We start from the raw sequence: 18,631 nt of genomic DNA on the forward strand, positions 1-18,631 counted from the left end.
GCCAGGGAGTTGGAGGGCCCGTGGGCACCCCTGCTCCGCCAGTGCTCCCTGGGGCGAGGTGCAGCCAAGGGGATCCGAGCAGGGAGGGTGTTCCTGATCCCGTCTCCGCAGGGTGGACATTTAGTTCTAGGGGGTAAGAAAGATGCCGGGCTAGCATTGGGGGTTGTTGCCCCATTCCCAGGAAGAGAGGTAATGGGGGATTCAGAGAGTGGAGCCCCAAGGAGTCGCCGGGAGCCGCGTGGCAGCAAATTTTGGCACAGATGATACCGTTGTTCAGGATGGGTCCCGGTGCCCCCCTCCCCGCATCGTTGAAGACTGAAATCCAGAATCTCGGAGGCCAGAGCAGAAAGCTCTGTTTAAAGGATGGAACAGAGGGCGCTGCAGACTCCTCAGCACAGGAGGGGCCACGGGAGTGGGGGTGTCCTGCCCCTCTGGAATCATCCCCGTCCCCTGACCCAGGCGTTCATTCCCTACGCTGACAGCCCTTTGCCCCACCCCGCCACCTCACAAGGAATAGGGTTTTTTAATGTTCAGGGCGGACCTGTTTAGTTCTGTGTCTCAGGAGTGATGAGTTCCTCTCATTGCCACCTTCAGGCTGCCTCCGAGCCTTGATTCAGAGTTCAGGAACCACCAGCTAAATTCCAAGACTTTCTTGTGGTCACAGAGCTGGCGCCCTCCAGGAAACTGAGGCAAAGCAAAGACCACCCCCCTTCGTCTGCGACCCACGTGACCGAGTCAGAAAGAGTTCAGACCTGTCGCTCAGAGTGACAGGCATGAGTTCACTGAAGGACTAGGAAGAGGAAGGGAGTGGGTCCTCTCAGAGAGGAGAGGGACATCCTGCTTTTCTTGCACTCCAGTTTTCTTAGGGATCCCAGAGAAGTTTCCGGAGAGTCCCGCCTAGGTCCACCTCTTGACTTCTGACTGGTGACATCAGACTTTCAAGTCCATGGCAGCTCCAGGTCACCTTGGCCCACGCTGACCAATCCCACTTGGATTCTTAACCGTGCTTTCTTACAGACTTCGTGTTTGGGAGGAACTATCCTGAGCTTCCAGAATCTGGTCTGTGTAAAGGGCCTCGGAAGTCTCCCCCTCAGACTGCTTGGGCTCCTCCACGGGTGATATTTCCGGTCGGCATGTCCTTGCAGTTAGAGGTAGTTTAGAGGTAGGAAGGAGCCTCGGCCTCTGCGCTTAGGCCAGGCAAGGCTGCGGGCAAATCCCTTTTTAGTAAACAAAGCGTGTGGGGTCAGCACAGCGGGCCATTTTACAGACTTTCTCTTCACCTTGTGTTCCCACCGTCCTCGTCTGTCTGTCCCCTAATGCTACCATGCGAGCCTCCTCCCCTGGTCCCATCACTGGTCTCCGTATTGACAGTGACCACAGGACCATCTTGTGTTTGGCTAGCACATAGGGCGGGGGACGGAGACCCAGAGGAAGCAGGTCCCGGAGAGCCTGAGCACCGGGAAACGGGCCTCCGTCTTGCTAGGTTTCTCAGTCGCCCTGTGACTTGGGGGAAGTGTTTTCTTATATGAAAAATAAAGATCAATGGCCCCTCACGGTTATTGAGAGGTTTAAAAGACCACCCAGCTAAAGCTCTAACACTCAGTCACAGAATCAGCTCTTGGTATCCACATAGTGTCACGCTCGTACATAAATCTCCTGAGAGGAGGCTGTGACAGGGCGGTGGCCTCATGCTACTCAGTGAGTCCAGGAGCCACACCCCTGACCCAAGGCCCTCTGGAAAAGATGCTCTCCTCCCTCAGTCTGCGTCCGGCTTCACCTGGCTTCCTCACTCCTGGTTACCCGAGTTTGCTCTGCGCTTGTTTTTCAAGGAGCCAGGCCTGTCACGCCCGTGCTGGTTCCCGGCCAATCACCCAAAGCCTCTCAGGACCTCTGTGCCAGCCCAGCTCCCTTGCCAGAGTGGGAGGCCCCGGACCAGGAGGTAAGATTCCCTCTTGCTCAGTGGAAAAGCCCAGGGCTCCTGGCCCAGCTTCCTCCAACCTCAGACGCGGCTGGAGCCCTGATTTCGCAGCCAGGACCAAGAATACCTCTGGGCAAAGGCCGCTTCTGCTGCTCAGAAGCCAGGCGTGGAGAACCTTCTCTCAGCACTCTGGCTACCCTGGAGGTGCTTGTGGGCTCCCAGGCCCAAGTGCAGGGTGCCAGAGGACCCGGCGCTGCGTCCAAGAGCGAGGCTGCTGATTTGCTTGTTCCCTGTTTAGGAATAACTATGGCGTCAGGCCCTGGGGGTCTCGAGACAGAACGCTGAGGAGGACTGGTTCTCATTGTGAGGAGTCTGTGATCCTCAGGGAACCCCTCTGGTGCCCTCACCAGAAGCAGATGTCCCTTGAGCATCAAAATGCCTGGTGTGGCCGTGGATGGCCCTCTTTGGAAGAAGAGCAGAGGAAGGTGAGGCCAAGAGGCTCACCGGCTGCCAGTCGCTCAGGAGGGTCCCCCTCAAACTTGGCAGAGGTGGCCACTCACCAGCCTTGTGAGGACTGGACTGAAGACAGCACGTGCTCTCTTCCCTCCTCTAGGCCAGAGCCTCGCTGCACAGAAGATATCTGGGGCGATGCTCTGGACCCTCCTAACGCTCCCAGATAGTCCTCCAGCATCACGGCCTGGAGAAGCAGGGTTGCCCTGCCCTCACAGGGGTGGGGGCTTCCAATCAGGATTTGCTGACCTCACAATAAGCTCTCCCCACTCTGGCTTTCAAATGCGTATGTGGGACAGGGACTCGGGGACGCTCTCTCTAAAGCAATTTTGCCATGTTCCAGGTGCGACGAGAGAAGCAGGGGACATGTCTTCCTCCTCTCCTCCTCACATCGCGCAGCTGCAGACAGGCTGCCCTCCCCCTCCTCACATGCTTGTCCCCAACATGGACAGGTCCGAAGCCTACAAGATCACCCCAGAGTGTAAGTGGCGAGCCAGGGACCAACCAGACTCACAGAGGCAGGATGTAAGGGCCCCCAGCATTCGCTCAACTGCAAATGCATCTACTCTGGCTAAAATGCTCAGAAATCTGCAGTCGAAACTCTCAGAGCATTTAGCTCTCATTGTCTGTGCTTAGAATTGCTTGTTTATTTTAACTAAGAGAATAAAGGGGGAAAGAAACCAAAGAACTGATGACGAATTAGTTTTTGTTTTTGTAACTACCCACAGACTAGTCACAAAAGATAACCCCAGGAGAGAGAGGCAGATCTTGACACTCTCTCAAACCCATGAATATGTTTAGATCTTTTCCGGTGCTTTGATCCACAAACCAGCCCCAGCCGGCTTCCCTTTTCTTTCCCCCTCTTCTCAGACAGTAAGCCGTCCCAGAACTCAGGAGCCAGGGCTGCCAGGGTGCAGCTGGCGTCCTACCGTTAGCATAACAGCATCGTGTTCTGTGATTTGTCTTCCGGCAGTGCAGGAAATCCCCAGATCCTACTCCATTCGTGATTCCCAGCAGATGGTGTGGGTTCTGAGTGGAGGCGTTTTGATAGCTGCTCCTTCGAGCAACAGTGTCCAGCCTGGTGAGTGGCATCTGAATCCACACTTGCTCTTGAAGGGACACCCGTTCCAGGAGGCGGGCCCTGGTCCTCGTCCACTTCTGGGCACCAGCCCAACGTCCAGAGGAAGGACAGGAAAGGAAAACCCGTACCTAGGAGGGGTTGGCACCTGAAGAACCTGTCTTCAGATTCATAGGGGGTTGTCCTTTCAGACAATGGCTGACCTACTCCTTGGAGTTTCTCTCCTTTAAATTCCAATCATTACTCCCTGCGTCCTTAGATTCAAACTTCCGCATCTTTCCATCATCAGATTGGCACACTTTTCTAATTTGGCATCATCTCTTCTAATAACGGGGATGTTCCTTCCTTCCTTCAAGCCAGTCCCCCTCCGCTCCTGTCCCTTGCCCCAGGGCTCTGGCGTTGACGGAGCTCCTCTCCAAGCCGGTACCCCACCACTGTCTACTGGCTCATTTCCATTGCGGACAGACACGCTCCAGTCCTAGCACCTGCTCTTGATCCTCACTTCCTCTTCCGATTGCTCTTCCATTTCCCTGTGCCCGGCACAGCCACGCTTCACGGGACAGCTGGCCACACCACTGTCTGCACTTCACGTTGGCATCAGAACCGTCGGACTTCTACACTGCTCTCTTCTCTCCCTTAGGGTTCCCTTTCCAAGTGCATCTTCAAATGCCGACACCCAAAGGGACTCTTCTCAGAGGCCACGCTGGCTGGCCCCTCAGCTGTACTGAGCATTGCCGATTACTCTCCTTGACCCTCCGCCTTCTTCGGGAAGAGGCCTCCAGGTCCTGGGGACCGCTGACTCCTCTTTGGGGTGTATCTTTATGACTACTTGCTCCCTGAAACCTCCAAATGATGGGGTGCTGCAGGCCCAGTCTGCGATCCCGCGGGCCCTGGGGTGGGGAGCTGGTCTTGCGCTGGGGTGCGTGGCTTCTGTCCTCATCCCTGCCATTTGTGCTCTGGCCACGGATCTCTGCACCATTCACGGTGTCCTCTCTGGCAGCTCTCACTTTGCGTGCCCCAGGGGAGCTGCAAGGTCTGTCTCCTCAAAAAGGTAGGTCCCCATCAGTAGCCCTGCCCTCTGCCCCGTTGCCTCGGGCCAGAAGGTAGGGTCCCCGTCAGCAGCCCTGCCCTCTGCCCCGCTGGCTCGGGCCAGAAGGTAGGGTCCCCGTCAGCAGCCCTGCCCTCTCCCCCGTTGGCTCGGGCCAGAAATCCAGGAGGCTCCCTTGATTCCTGCCCTTCCCCACACCTCCTCCACCCGCCCGTGAGGTCCGCGAGGTGCACAGTACGCTTCATTCCTAGGGCAGTGTCATCTCTGGCCTGGACTAGCACCTCTTCTCTCACTGCCCGCCTTCCCACCTCATCCGTGGGACCTCCAATCCAGTCTCCACAGATCAGAGGGGACCTTCTTACTATGTGAACTGAGCAGGCCCTGCCCCTGCGTTTGTGTCCGTGGTGGGGTGCAGGGGGGACAGGCCTCGGGGCACTGTCTGCTTCGAGAGCCTTGAGCCTGAAAGCTTTTTCCACATAAAAACTTGAAACTTTCCTTTCCGTCTGCTCCCGTCTGCTCAAAGCCCCTCCACTGCCCAGTTCTTTCCCTTCATGAAACGTCTTCCCTTAGCTTTAAGGCCTTGCTTTGACTCCCACCTTGGCAGAGAGGTCTTTCCTGATTCCTCTGTCTAAATCTGGTCTCACTGTGTTGGTTTGGGTCACTTTCCCCAAAACAGGCATGGGTGGGGGAGGGGAGGGTGCCGCAGGGTGTTAGGAAGGAGCCAAGTCAACTCCGTTCAGGGAGCCTTCTTAGAAATCCCCCAGAGTATCTCTACTTCTGCTCCTGGGCCACAGCCTAAGTGTGTGGCCACATTCACCTGCCAGTGGGTGGGGTGGGGAATTTTATTTTTCATTTTGGGAAGCACCGTGCCCTGGTGCATGATTGGGTTCTGATATTAAGGAAGAAAAGGGAAATGAGTTTCAGAAAAGCAATCAAGGAATCTGCCCTGTGGCTAATGGGAGGAGCCATCTAGGGAAGTCCCCGATGCTCAGTATTCCCCGTCAGCCTCCTGAGTGTGAGACCAGAGGCCTGGACCTGCCTCTACTTAGAGCCTGATCGTTCTCCATTCGTCCTGTGTCTCCAGTCACTCTGACCCTAATAGCGTGCAGAGACATCGAATTCCACGATGAAGACAAAGGCAACCTGGTTTTCCTGGGAATCAAGGGCAAAGACCTCAGTTTCTCCTGTGCAGAAGTTGAGGGCCAGCCCACACTGCAGCTGAAGGTGAGTCGTGCGGACGAGAGAAGCATGGCAAATGGGCTTTATCTTAACGTGTGACAAAGTGAAACGATGTTTTTGCAACCCTGGGTTACTCCACATAAGGAAGGCCATCTGACCTGGCTGGCCCCCACGTCCGTCAGTGCTGCCATTGGAATGGTACAACACACGTGTCAATGCAGAGCGCGGATCCTCTGAAAGCCAGAGAATCCACGCACAGGGGTGTTCCTGCAAAGGCAAGGGCTCCTCCATCTCCACCCCGATTCACTGCCTCCTAGAAACCCCCCAAGGCAATGGGAGGCTCCCACGAAGCAAAGACCACCACTGTTGACAGGCGAAGAGTGTTAATCTGGATTTTGTGGGGTGTGTTTCTATCCACATACCAAAAGGAAGATTGGTAGTTACGAAGCCAGTCCTCTGCTAATGATGGAAAGCGTAAGGTATAGACCCGCTGGGAGGTGGGACTCCAAGGAGGCTGGCCCAGACCTGCAGATGAGTGCACGCCAGGGGCTCCCGAGAAAGAGGTCACACCTCCCTCTGTTCCGGGGCGGCACCAGTGCCTCAGAGAACCAGTAGCACCTGTGCCATGGAGCCAGGCGATTGGAAACTGCCAGGTCCATATTTTGACAGCCTGGAGTCTTACCCACCCCTGGGAACTGAATCCAGACATTACCACTGAGTTACACCCCCAGCCCTTTTTTATTATTATTTATTTTGAGACAGGGTCTCACTAAGTTGCTTAGAGCCTCACTGAGTTGCTGAGGCTGGCCCCGAACCTGCCCTCCTTCCTCAGCTGCCCGAGTTGCTGGGATTATAGGCCACCACACCCTAGCTTCTGACCCTCCCTGCTGTGACATGGGCTGAGTTAGCTTCGCTGCCCCCTCGCAGTCCTCACTCATGAGCCTCTTTTTTGCCCCCAGGAGGTCAATATCATGGAACTGTATGCGGAGGCCAAAGCTCGGAAGCCATTTCTCTTCTTCCACAGCCTGGAGGGCTCCACCTCCGCCTTTCAGTCCGTCTCCTACCCCGGCTGGTTCATAGCCACGTCTCCCATAGCAAGACAGCCCATAACGCTCACCCAGGAGAGGGGCGTCGGTAACACAAACTTCTATTTAGATCCTGAGAATTAAATCCAGCCTGGTCTGTGAGTGACAGATTTCAGGATAGAGGGTCAAGCTGTCAGAGATTCTTCTGTTTAAACTACAGTGCCATCTGATGAGGTCACCGTCCCCTCCGAGGTCACCCACGGTCCCGCCCATCCACGGCACACCTCCTTCTGCCTCCCCCGAAACATCTCCCCCCCCATGGCCCTCACCTGAGCACCATCCCCGCACCTCAGAGTCACTTTTTGTTCTTGCTCAGCCCACTGTCCACTGAGCTGCCACGTCCAGCAAAGTCAACCCCACGTGCTTCCTGCAGGACACCCTCCATTCTCTTCCTCTGCCAACCCTGGCCTGTCAATAAATGCCATCAGTAAATGTCATCAATGAAAGAATGTCGTGCATTGATTTTATGCATGTTTATCTAATACATTATATAATATAAACATTATGTTTATGTTACAATATAAACATATCATGTTATAATATCAACATTATATTATAGACATTTAATATAAACAATGTTTATATACCATGTTTATATTAACATGGTATATAAACATTGTTATAATAATATTATTATATATTATATAAACATTAACATGTTTACATTATGACATGTTTTATTACATTAAACATAACATGTTTATATTAACATGTTATATAAACATTGTTATAATAATATTATTATATATTATATAAACATTAACATGTTTACATTATAAACATTGTTATAATATAAACAATGTTTATAGTCTCAAAAGATAAATTGAAAAAATTAGATGAAGTAAAATATGAATTTTACATGTCTTTATAACCATGATGGATTCATAATCTAATTGGTTAATAATTTAATACACAGCATGTAATTTGGCAGTGATTAATTATTAACCATGAAGAGTATAAACTAACCCACATTTCCAAGAATTATTCAAATCAGTTGGAATTTGATTGACTTTATAGTGGTTAGAAGTGGAAGCACATACGAATATCTTCTTACTATCTTTCGGAATGGCAGTGGTATATCCACTTCACCCTTTCTTCTGCGGGGTAGTTTTAGGCCAGTTGTTCATTTCATGATCGCTTCTGCAGGTATAGCCTGTGACATGGCCTGCAAATTCACTAACCGAGCACATTTGGGATGTCAGGTTCTAGAATATGCAGAATGTGGACATCAGTCGGCCCGGCAAACCCTCCTCCCTCAGATGACCAGGCCCTCTCTTTGCACACGATATGCAGCGGTATCAGGTCTTGCCATCTACACCCATTGCTGAGTTCTCAGTCTGGCGAGCTATATCCCCAATGCTGTCTTCTGACACTGCTTCCTGTTTCTTCTCTGCCCGTGGCTACTGGGGAGACTTCTGGTCCCACCTCACGGCCTGTTGGCCTCCCTTTGGCTTTGAAGACAGGACCTTCCAGCATCTCATCGCAGCCTGACTGAGCAGCCCTCCTAAGACACCCAGGGAGGACCCTTGCAGGAACGTGCTTGGCACTCACACGTGCATAACCCTGGAAGTGGAGGCTGCTCCATGGGTGTGGAGAGTGGTGATTTGTATCAAATCATGGCTTCTGACTCCCATGGCTACGTTTGCGCTGGGAGCGGTCTGTGTGAAGGTACAGGTCAAGATGCCCCAGTTGCTATGGTGACCCTAGCCTAAAAAAGCTCCACACAATAGTGCAGAGCTGTTACCAGTCGAGGCCTTGAGTTCAGCACCAACTCCCAGGGACAGTGAATTCTGAGCCAAACAAGATGATCCAAATGTTTCTCCAGTCCTGCGTCTTTCCGATTGCCTGCTTTGCTGAAACTCTCCCACAATTAACCCCTTGAAGATGAAACTTGCTGAGCTGGCTCTGGGTCCCTAGTCCTCCATCCAAGGACAGTACCCACCTGGCCCTACCTTTGTCTCTCTATGTGTGTCTGTTTGTCTCTTCTTTGTGCCTGGTATCTGAATTAACGGCCCAGGCATGAGGACTTGGCACATGGGGAACTTGACCCACAGGGGTTGGGAGCAGGTGTCTTCCCTCACCTGGGCAGTCTGAGATGCATTCTGTATGTTGCTCAGAGGGTAGGGTCTCAGCAAAAATAAGCCCGAGTCACACAGCAGGGCTGAACTCGAGAACTAACCCTGCATAGGCGTCCCCATTTCTGTGCTTCAACTCACAGGTCCCTCTCTGGTCCCTGGATTCACTTTTTGTCATCCTGCATGCAAACCCTTGTCCCTGCTCTGCTCTCTACTGAGACCGATTGTGTCAAAGCAAACTCTCTGCCGGCCACCCCGGGGCTTCTTCTCTCCCTCTGTGCCTCTGTGCCTCCTGCCACCGTGTATCCGCCTGCCCGGTCTTCCCAGCAGCCCAAAACTGCTTGAAGAACTTAGTGCCTCTTGTCTTCCCCAGCAAAGACATCATTTCCTTTACTTTCAAATCACATTTTTGCCTTTTCATGGGACAATTCCCTGTGTTAGACTTGGTGCTGTTCTTGCCTCCCGAATATGGTTTCCACTCCTGTTGAAATCAATTAACCCTCTTCGCATGCCGTGGTACCTGTAATAGCATCTTCCCCCTGCCGGGAAGTGCGCCCAGCAGGACCTTGAATAGCCAGAGCAGGGGCAGCTTCGGCTTTGAGAAGCATCAAAGGAACTGCAGAGCCCCTCGAAGAACATGCTGTGGGGAAGCACAGAGAGGTTCTTGGGAGCTTCTCTGTTCATTCCTCCCCCTCTCCCCATTGTCTGTGTGACCCAGGGGACTGTGAGGTGGCTGGGATGTCCACCTGGGGGTTGCTGCAAAAACGAAGCACAGCCAGAGCATTCCGGAGGGCCTCCAGCCAGTGTCCGCGCCAGCCTCTCAGTGGGCTCAGCACAGCGAGGGACTGCACTTTGCCCAAGCCCTCCCGCACACACATAGATGCCCGTGCTCAGTGTGGGCACACAGGCGGAGAAGCCCACAGATTCACTGCTGCAGCTTTTTACTCCAGCTCGGTCAGGACTAAGCACAAGTGGACCCTAAAGATGGCTTGAAAGACTCGTAACAATGACGTCAGGCGCACAGTAGGCAGAATCACCAAGTATGTGAGCTCGGTAGATAGCGAGGTCCGTAGAAAGAATGGCAGCTGGTGTCCGAGAGCAGTGTCATCCCAGACGTGCTTGTGAACATTTGCTTCCCAGCAGCTCAGGGGCCCTGGGCACCAGCAAGAGACAGGCACCCACACTGCCCCAGGGCCTCCAGTAGAGGGACAAGGACGCGGGGGTGGGAGGGAGAAGAGGAAGAGGCCATGGAACCCCAGAGAGTCTGCGTATCCCAACCCTGGGTGAAGGAATGTGATGCTCTTTGCTTAAATCTAAAGCTAAGAACCGAAGGCGGAAGCCCAGGAAGACTATGTCTGTTCTGCCAGTACCAGAAGTCACTTCCCAAACATTGTGGTCCGCTAACTTCACCAGGAGCCAGGCGAATCCTTGTCAGTCTGCAGCATGGAGAGAGGTAGTCCAACATACACTCAGGCAGCGCGGAAGGCGCCGGCCACAGGAGGAACGCGTAGGCAGTCATCCGGTCCCAGCCTCTGGAGCGCGGATTCCTACCCCTCCTCCCTCCAGTCCGATTGGAGACAGAGATGCCCCCTGAATCTCTTCCACTCAGCCACCTGGATGCAAGTCCAAGTCGGCCTCAAGCCCCCCTCCCACCCTTCCTTCCTCATCTGGGTTGCGTCCATGTCTGCTCTTTTCTTCCTCAAATCCAGTTCTCTTTATTCTTTGGAAGAGAAAATTTTCAAGAATCTACAAACTTCAAACTGAAAGTCTTTGTCTCCCACGTAGGCAAGAAGTCAGTGTTTATTTTGTCTGTGACCTAAGGTGAACGGGGGACAAGAAAACACCTGCACTTTCGATGAGAAGGAAGGAAATACAAACGTGCCAAAGATAAACGGATGGATCGACGGCCACGTGGCTGAGTCACTTACAAGCAGAAGGTTCTTTATTATGACAATAACACCGAACAGTCGACCTGGGCCATATGGTTGGGATGTGACTCTGGGAATAGGTGGACATTAAAAAATGCATCAATTTACCCAAGCATCACCCTGTGCCCTATAAAGACGTTCAGTGATTATCCATTATAAAAATTTATGGCAGCAGAAAGTTGGTGAGCACAGCCATGGAAAGCCCATGAGTTGCTTCCTCCCAGGCAGGGTCACCCAGGCCCAGCAGAAAGGGGTAGCTGTGGTCTACGCCTCTTACCAGCAGCCACCAAGTGGCCGCCCTGGGCATCCGTTCTGGCACCCTCCACGGCCTCAGCGCCCTGGCTGGTTATCTTGCCAGAGGAAGTTTGAGTTCCAAAGTCACAGTCAGGACCCAGGCTCTGAGACCCTTGGAGGCCCCGCTCACCCTCCTGTCTTCACTTCTCCTTCATCCCTCTCACTTTAAAAACTGTTAACTGTCAACTGTCACTAATGAGTGGGTACAGTCACTCTGTAAAAAAATAAAATAAAATTCAAACATATCCGTTAAATCTGATTTCTTCCCTCCGATTCTGTTTCCCTCTCCCCACCCCAACCGTGACCACCGGCATGTGCGAGGATCTGGTTGGTCCATTTCTCACACGCTGGATATGGAAATGCACAGGGTGGTTTCCTGTGTGCCTCTCTGCGTGTTGGTGCGTGCGTGCTTGCTCACGGACAGTCCCCTAGTTGGTATGATACTCTGCATGTTTTTCTGCAGTGCAGTTCTTCACCAGCATTGTGTCTGCACAGAGAGCTGTATCAGTGTGGACGGCTTTATCTCATCCTTCTAGAGCTGCTGCCAAGCATCCCACAAAATGGTTCTACTGTCAGCCATTCCTTCCTAGTTAGTTTCCACTTTCTGGGTAGTTTCCCTTACAAACCATGTGGCGATGAAGATTCCAGCAGACGCCTCCTGCACACACAGACTGTCTTTAGAATAGGGAAGCCGGTTGCAGGCCATGGAGCATGCTCCTTCTCTATTTTCAAGAGCTTCCAGGCGCTCTTCGATCTGGCTTTTCCATTTAACTCCCAAGGTGTCCATTCCTCCCTGCTCGGCACCTGCGTTTACGTTAGTTCTGCTGATTGCGTCCAGGATGACAGTTCGCTGTTACTCCGACTTGCTCATCCCTGATTACTAACAAGCCACTCACCCTCAGCACACTCCAGGCTGACTGACTCCTGACTTCTCCACCCAAGCCTTTCTTGGACCATCCTAGTGAATCTCTGTTGCCTAATCCAGGACACTGCATTCGGCGCAGACTGTCCTGTCCTCGACCTCCACGCTCACCTGCTGGCCATTATGTAACAAGCTGCTTCTGGGTTTTCCCCAATCTCCCTGGGTTTCCCTTCTGGCTCCCATTTCCTGGTTCCTCCCCAGGTGACCTCTAAGGGTTGAAGTTACTCAGGAATCATCTTGAGTCTTCCCTTCCACCTCATTGGATGATACTATGGATGCTCATGAATTTAAATTCCAGATATAACGCAACAAACCATCTCTGGTCCAGAACTCTGCCGACGCCCCAGGTTTGCTTTGGGGGCTACCAGTCTGAACTGTCTCAGAACTTCCAGGATGAAGGCGGAACCCTTCGTTCTTCCCCAGCTGCCTATTCCGCACCCAGGCTTCTCCATCTCGGGTCCTCAAGACAGAAACCTGGGGCTCACCCTTTGGTCCTTCCTGCCCTGAAGCCCCTCATCACCCCATCAAACCACCATAGCTATCACCAGAGCACACCTGGCCTGCAGATCTACCTCCTGCTGCTGCCTGTCAGCTGCTCCTGTTAAATCCATCCTCCACGTGGAGCAGGGTTCTCTCCACGAGGGAAACCCCAACCCTGGCCTTCTGAAGCTGGACGCCCCAGTGTCTCCATTGGCACTTAGCAGGAAATACAGATTCTTCACCGTGGTTCACAGGCCGGAGAACCGGCACAACCATTCCAGGTAACTTTCCGCGGCCATCTTCAGCCACGTTCACGGACATGCCACGTTCTTTACAGACCAGGACAAACACGGTCCTGGATTATCAGTTTATTCACATCTATGTCTTTCTCCTTCAAGTCATGATATGTCCCACAATGCCAGCATTGTGGTCAGGAGGTGACATCTCAGGAGGTGACTTGGGAGGCAGCAGGACATGAGAATAAACTCCCTCTGACTCTGCATTTTCTATCTCGTGCCTTTGCACAGTTTATGGCCACTTTATTTGTTTTCCTGTACTTCTTACTTCCCCCATTACATCATTCCATTATTCTTTCTGTGTGTGCTGGGGAAGGAGCCCTGAGCCTCCCAGGGCGCATGCCATTGCTTGAAGCTGATAGGCCCTTTTCCTTCTTGCCCCCAGCCGTGGGTGAGCAGTCTTGTGCCACCATGCACTTCTGCCATGGTGGCTGCTTGGTCACCAAAAAGCAACTGACCATGGACTGAGAACTGCAGAACCCTGAGCCAGAACAACCTTTCCTCTTCATAAGTCTGTCACAGTCCCTTGAATCCTGCCCTAGCTCTGTGTCTGGATGGGGTGGCCCACCATGCTGTGGCCAGTCTCCCTTCTGGCGGTGGGTCAATGAACCTGACTTTGTTGGGTCCCTGGTGGTTTTAGGCTAATGGGGCTAGAGCAGCGTGACAGTTGGGCATGAGCTCGTCACAGATGCACCCTGATGGCAGACCCAAGCATACATCATGACACCTTAAATCAACGGACCAAAGAGGCGGCTGCCCCAGCAGTGGCTCATTTGCCTTCAGCAGTGCTGCTGTACCCCTTGGGTTTAGCCTTTAGTTCAAGCTTAGCCCCGGTACTTGGCCTGTCTGGCATGGGTGGCATCCATCCCTACCAATGGCGTTGGTGGGATCGAGGATTGGGTTCTGCCAGGTTAATCGTTAGAGCTTGAGGGGAGGCGTGAGGGACCCTGTCCCTCTTCCCCGCTGGAGCTATGCACCAACAGAGAACAGGACTAGGCTGGTTTTTGCTCATTCATTAATTTGTTACAGATGGAGCTGATATTGGACAGTGTGGATCTTTCTACAAACCAACACACTGAATAAGGCCCTGAGAGCAACAGTCACACCCAGGCCAGCAGCTCTGAGTGCCCTGGCCCCCTCATGCGAGGCTGGGCCTCCAACAACAGAAATCACAAGGGAACGGAGGAGGGTGGATGCTCTCCCCAGTGGGACGTGGGGACAGCAGCTGGGCCGCATGTCCCCACTTCTCACGAGTAACATGAGCACATCCTTCACCATATTATGTGGGACTCGGGGTGGGGGTGGAAGGTGGCCTTAGTAGTTATGCTGGGACAACAGGTGTGCACCAGGATGTCCCGGCCTGCCCCCCTTGGGTGGAGTGAGGAGAAGAACATCAGGTGCAGAGCAGAAGGAAACGTCAAGAGCAGCAACAGGCTGGTGAATCCGCCCTGGTGATTCATGTTTCAATGGGATCAAAGAAGAGTGTTTTTGATTAAAGAGGGGTTGCAGCCAGGCCCAGAGTGGGCAGTGGATCCAGGTCTGTGTCCCCTACAGTGCAGAGGTGAGAAGGACGTGGACTGTCGTGTCCAGTAAGCTTTTACAAACCACTGCACCCAGGCTGGAAACTGAGGCTGCTTCTAGGTGACAGGGACTCGTATCGCTTTGGCAAGGTTGAGAAGCTCCCTTGTTCCTGTTATAGTCCACACAGTCGCATTTCTGATTGTGCAGAGTTTTAAAGCACAAAACCTCTCAGTGAGAACATAGTGGCCACTCCAAGAAGGAGGTGTTGGGACGCCTTGCAGCTGGCACGTCCCTGGGAGAAGCACTGCTTCTGGCTGCTTGACAGCCCGTCTCCTCTGTGCGGGGTTAGCCTGGCCTCTTGAATGGTCTTCCCGTTTTCACTTTCCCTCCAAACAGAGTCTTCTGTCCTTCCCTGGCCCTCGCACTGCTGTGAGGTGCAGGGAGCAAGGTCCCACCAACTCTGCTCAAGGAGCGCTGCTGTCCCTTGATTCCAGCCCCAATGACCCCACCTGTGGCCAGGCCAGGGGCACAGCAGTGGGCTCGGAATGGCAGCCAGCGGCTCCCCAGCATGAGCAGGGCTCAGGGGACATGGTGTGGCCCGGTCTCCTTGTTCCTGGGGACACCTGGCTCTCTCACAGCTCCCTGTGCTGGGACGGCTCAGGCAGGTCTTCTGTGGAGGCTCCTCTCCCCAGAGAGCAGCTTCCTGTGAGGCTGCAGGTGGAGCAAGGACAGGTGCAGCACAGGTCAGCCAGCGTGGAGCTGCTCAAGGGCAGAGGCAAGCAGGTCCCCAGCACTGTGGGAACGAGCCAAGCGGCAGGAGCGCTTAGCGGGACTCTCCCACATCAGGTGCCTGGAAATGTCCCATCTAGTGGGCCAGCTCCCTGGGGTCAGGGAACACCTTTCCTGGGGCAGAAGAAAGAAGACCCAGTAAGCAGAAGTCCTCCCAATAAGTCCCAGGAGAGGTCACCAGTGGGGACACCGGGTCTCTGAAGATGGACTCAGCTCCCTTTCAGGAGTGCAGAAAGCGACGGCTCTCCTCCCAGGGACAGCTCTCCTCCCAGGGACAGTTCTCCTCCAAGGGACAGCTCTTCTCCAAGGGACAGCTCTCCTCCCAGGGACAGCTCTCCTCCCAGGGACAGCTCTCCTCCAAGGGACAGTTCTCCTCCAAGGGTCCTGGCTCACCTCGGCTTTTCCCCGACATCTTCTTCCCGTGTGGAAACCATGCCAGGGAGCAGATGTTCAGCCATGAGACCAGGTGTTTCATCATGTGAATGGAGAAAGTGGTGACGCTTTTCCAGTCCGTTCAGGATCCCGCAAATGCCCAAACAGTACCAGGCACCCAAATGGCACCAGGCGCCCTGAGTCTCCACTTCCCTAGCACTATAGCAGCACGCAGCTCATTGGGAGGCATGCTGGTGTCCAGCACAATCAGTGCAGTGCATCAGGTTTGACCCCAGCAAACACACACAGCTGCCAGTGGGTGCTGCCACGTGATGCCTGCCCAGTGCCCACCAGGGCACGGGGACGGCACTGGGCAGTGGGCTCTCCACCTCGTCCCCACACGGTGCTCCACAGCAGGCTGGAGGCCCTGGCCTCCTGTCCACGGTTTTCCTGATGCTGGTTTGTTGACCTTCAAGAGGTGCCAACAGAGGGTTTGCCAACATCAACCGGGATCGTGTTCCTTCAAAAAGTGGCTTTTTCTGGCTTTCAATTCGATTTAGTTTCTCCTTTGACTACGCTTTAGTGTATTCCTCGCTTTGCTGGTTTTCAATTCTTTTTTCCACTTCATCCTCATGGAATATTTTGTTGAGAATGTTCTGTGTGCGGCTTTCTAATTGTGATTTGTTTTAACGTTTATCAGGGAAGGTTTTTATTTCATCTTCAATCTGAAACTTAATTTTGCTGGATATAAAATTCTTGGTTGGCATCCATTTTCTTTCAGAGCTTGAAATATGTTGTTCCATGACCTCCTGGCTTTGAGGGTCTGGGTTGAGAAATCAGTTGAGATCTGAATTGGTTTTCCCCTATATGTAATTTGCTTTTTTCCTCTCACTGCCTTTAAGATGTGATCCTTATTCTGTATTGTAGTCATTTTCATTATATTAAAGAAGAATGAAATTCTGGCATTTGCAGGTGAATGGATGAAGTTAGAGAATATCATGCTAAGTGAAACAAGCAAACCCAAAACACCGAAGGCCAAATGTTTTCTCTGATATGCGGATGCTAATTCACAAGAAGTGGGACTCATCGGAAAGAACAGAGTTACTTTAGATTAGGAGGAGGGGAGTGAAGAGAGGGGACAGGGCATGGGGTAGGAAGGACAGTAGAGAGAAGCAGACATTATTACCTCATGTGCATGCATGACTGCATGACCCATGTGACCAGGAAACCTGTACAATCAGAAAAATGAGAAATACACCCCATTTTATGAATGATCTATCAAAATGTATAAATCATACTACTGTCATGTAAAACTAATTACAACAAATAAAATAAAATAATTATTTTTTTAAAGTGGCTTTTTTGATGATTTATTGAATGAGACATCAAAAGGGGAACATTTATCTAAACACAATTTGCACATGTGACATCCAAGTCATGACTGTCACCTGCTTCACCATATTGTAAGGCGCCGTCCACTTTAGGGGCACACATGGAGACTGCAGAGATGTTAAGATGTAAAAAGACAGGTGTGACCGTTAAATGGTGAAATGATGGTGTGTGGCCCACAGTGGACTCGGGAAAACATCAGTCAGGGTTCAAAGATCAGTCAAAGAAGACATGGCAGATGGGAACACAAGGTACCAAACAATTTAGAATCAAAAGTAATTTAAACAAACCGTGAAAAGTAGTAAGATAATTTGACTAAAAACATAGTCATAAGCTAAATATGGCTGCATATCTATCATTCCAGCTGCCCAGGACCCTGAGGCAAGAGGATCGCTTGAGCCTAGCAGATCAAGGCCAGCCTGGCCAACATAGCCAGACTCAGTTTCCAAAACACAAAAAAAAAAGTTGTCAGAGTAGGATGATTTAATACTCCTTTCTCAGTAATTGATAGCTGCGTGGAAGCATTTCCCTTCCACTTTAGCCTCAGTTGGCTAGTTTGGCATTTGTTCCTCCTGCGTTTTGTCAAGTCCAAGAAATCTGATCATGAAGATTTCCCCTGTTTTCCTCTAGGACTTTCACGGCCTCAGGTCTTCTGTCAACACCATTAGTCCATTCTGCACCACAAGTTCATGTGGCCTTATGCACAATAGCCACGTTATGGAAACGACCTAAATGCCCATTGGGGCGGGTAAAGAAAAGGTGGGATATGCGGACATTGGGATTCCATGAAACCTGAGCAAAGAGAAAAGCCTGCCTTTGGGGACAACCCAGGTGAACCTGGAGGACGTTATGCTAAGTGAAATAGGCCAGTCACAGATGACCAAGTAAATACTGCACGATTTCCCTTCAAGACAAGGTACCTCAGCCAGTAAAGCTGGTGGAAACAGAGAGTAGATGGTGGTTCCTGGGGGGAAGGAAAAACAAGGAGCTGCTCTTCAACAGTATCGAACCTCAGCAGAGCAGGTTCCAAAGCCCTGGAGACCTGGTGTCAACAGTGGCCTTCGAGTCACTAAGGCGTCTCCTGCACTTAAACTGTGTGAAGCCAACGATCTCACATCAAGGGCTGTTGCATGATAAGAATGATAGCATGTATCCCGGGGGTTCTAGGAAGAACTGCCGTAAGCCCTAAGCATTTCTAAGAAAACAAAAAAGAAGGAAAATAACTAGCAGACATTCCCAAAGCAGTCGAACTCCTTTTAGAAAAGTTCCAGGCAATGTCAAAGGTGGCCGGGTTCCTGCACAGCTCTGCCTGAGAGCATCCGCCTCAGGTGGTCCAAGAGCATCTCCGTTTGTGCCCATCAACCCAGCATAATTGTTGATAGCCCTAAGTGTCCGGGTCGGCCCACTGCTCTTGGGAAATCAACAGAGGGAATGCAGAAGAGGAACAGTCCCTCTTCCTGAAGGAGCCACAAGGAAAAAAACCTCAGAGAGCTCTGTGCCAAGAAAACTGGGATCTCCACCCACAACCCAGCTGTTCCAGTGCCAAAAGGAGAAGGTGTCAGGATGGGGATAGGAGGTGGGGATGACGCCCGCACCTGGAGTCGTCAATTGATCCAGAAAACAGTCTCCTGCATCCTTCTCCAAGGCTGGGGGGAAAGTAAAAACGTGATAGAAGGTTAAAAAAAAAAAAAATTACAGCAGGACTATACGGATGATTTGAAGAATCATCTTATTGCAAAGGATAAAA

The 18,631-nt window shown here is 52.1% G+C and overlaps 1 protein-coding gene across 2 annotated transcripts; it reads left to right on the plus strand.

The window, feature by feature from the left end:
* The first annotated feature begins 1,765 nt into the window (after positions 1-1,765).
* On the plus strand, positions 1,766-7,280 carry IL36B (interleukin 36 beta). Of its 2 annotated transcripts, XM_079110081.1 has the most exons (6): positions 1,766-1,939; positions 2,217-2,403; positions 2,772-2,909; positions 3,402-3,509; positions 5,639-5,778; positions 6,693-7,280. In XM_079110081.1, the coding sequence occupies exons 2-6, from the start codon at positions 2,373-2,375 to the stop codon at positions 6,900-6,902; spliced, it is 627 nt and encodes a 208-aa protein (XP_078966207.1). In that variant the 5' UTR covers positions 1,766-1,939; positions 2,217-2,372; the 3' UTR covers positions 6,903-7,280. The 2 variants fall into 2 exon arrangements, with proteins under 2 accessions (XP_078966207.1, XP_078966208.1); XM_079110082.1 differs by lacking the exon at positions 2,217-2,403.
* The last annotated feature ends 11,351 nt before the right edge of the window (positions 7,281-18,631 follow it).

This window comes from Sciurus vulgaris (assembly GCF_902686455.1).
Source record: "Sciurus vulgaris genome assembly, chromosome: 14".
In the NCBI taxonomy this organism is placed as follows: Eukaryota; Metazoa; Chordata; class Mammalia; order Rodentia; family Sciuridae; genus Sciurus; species Sciurus vulgaris.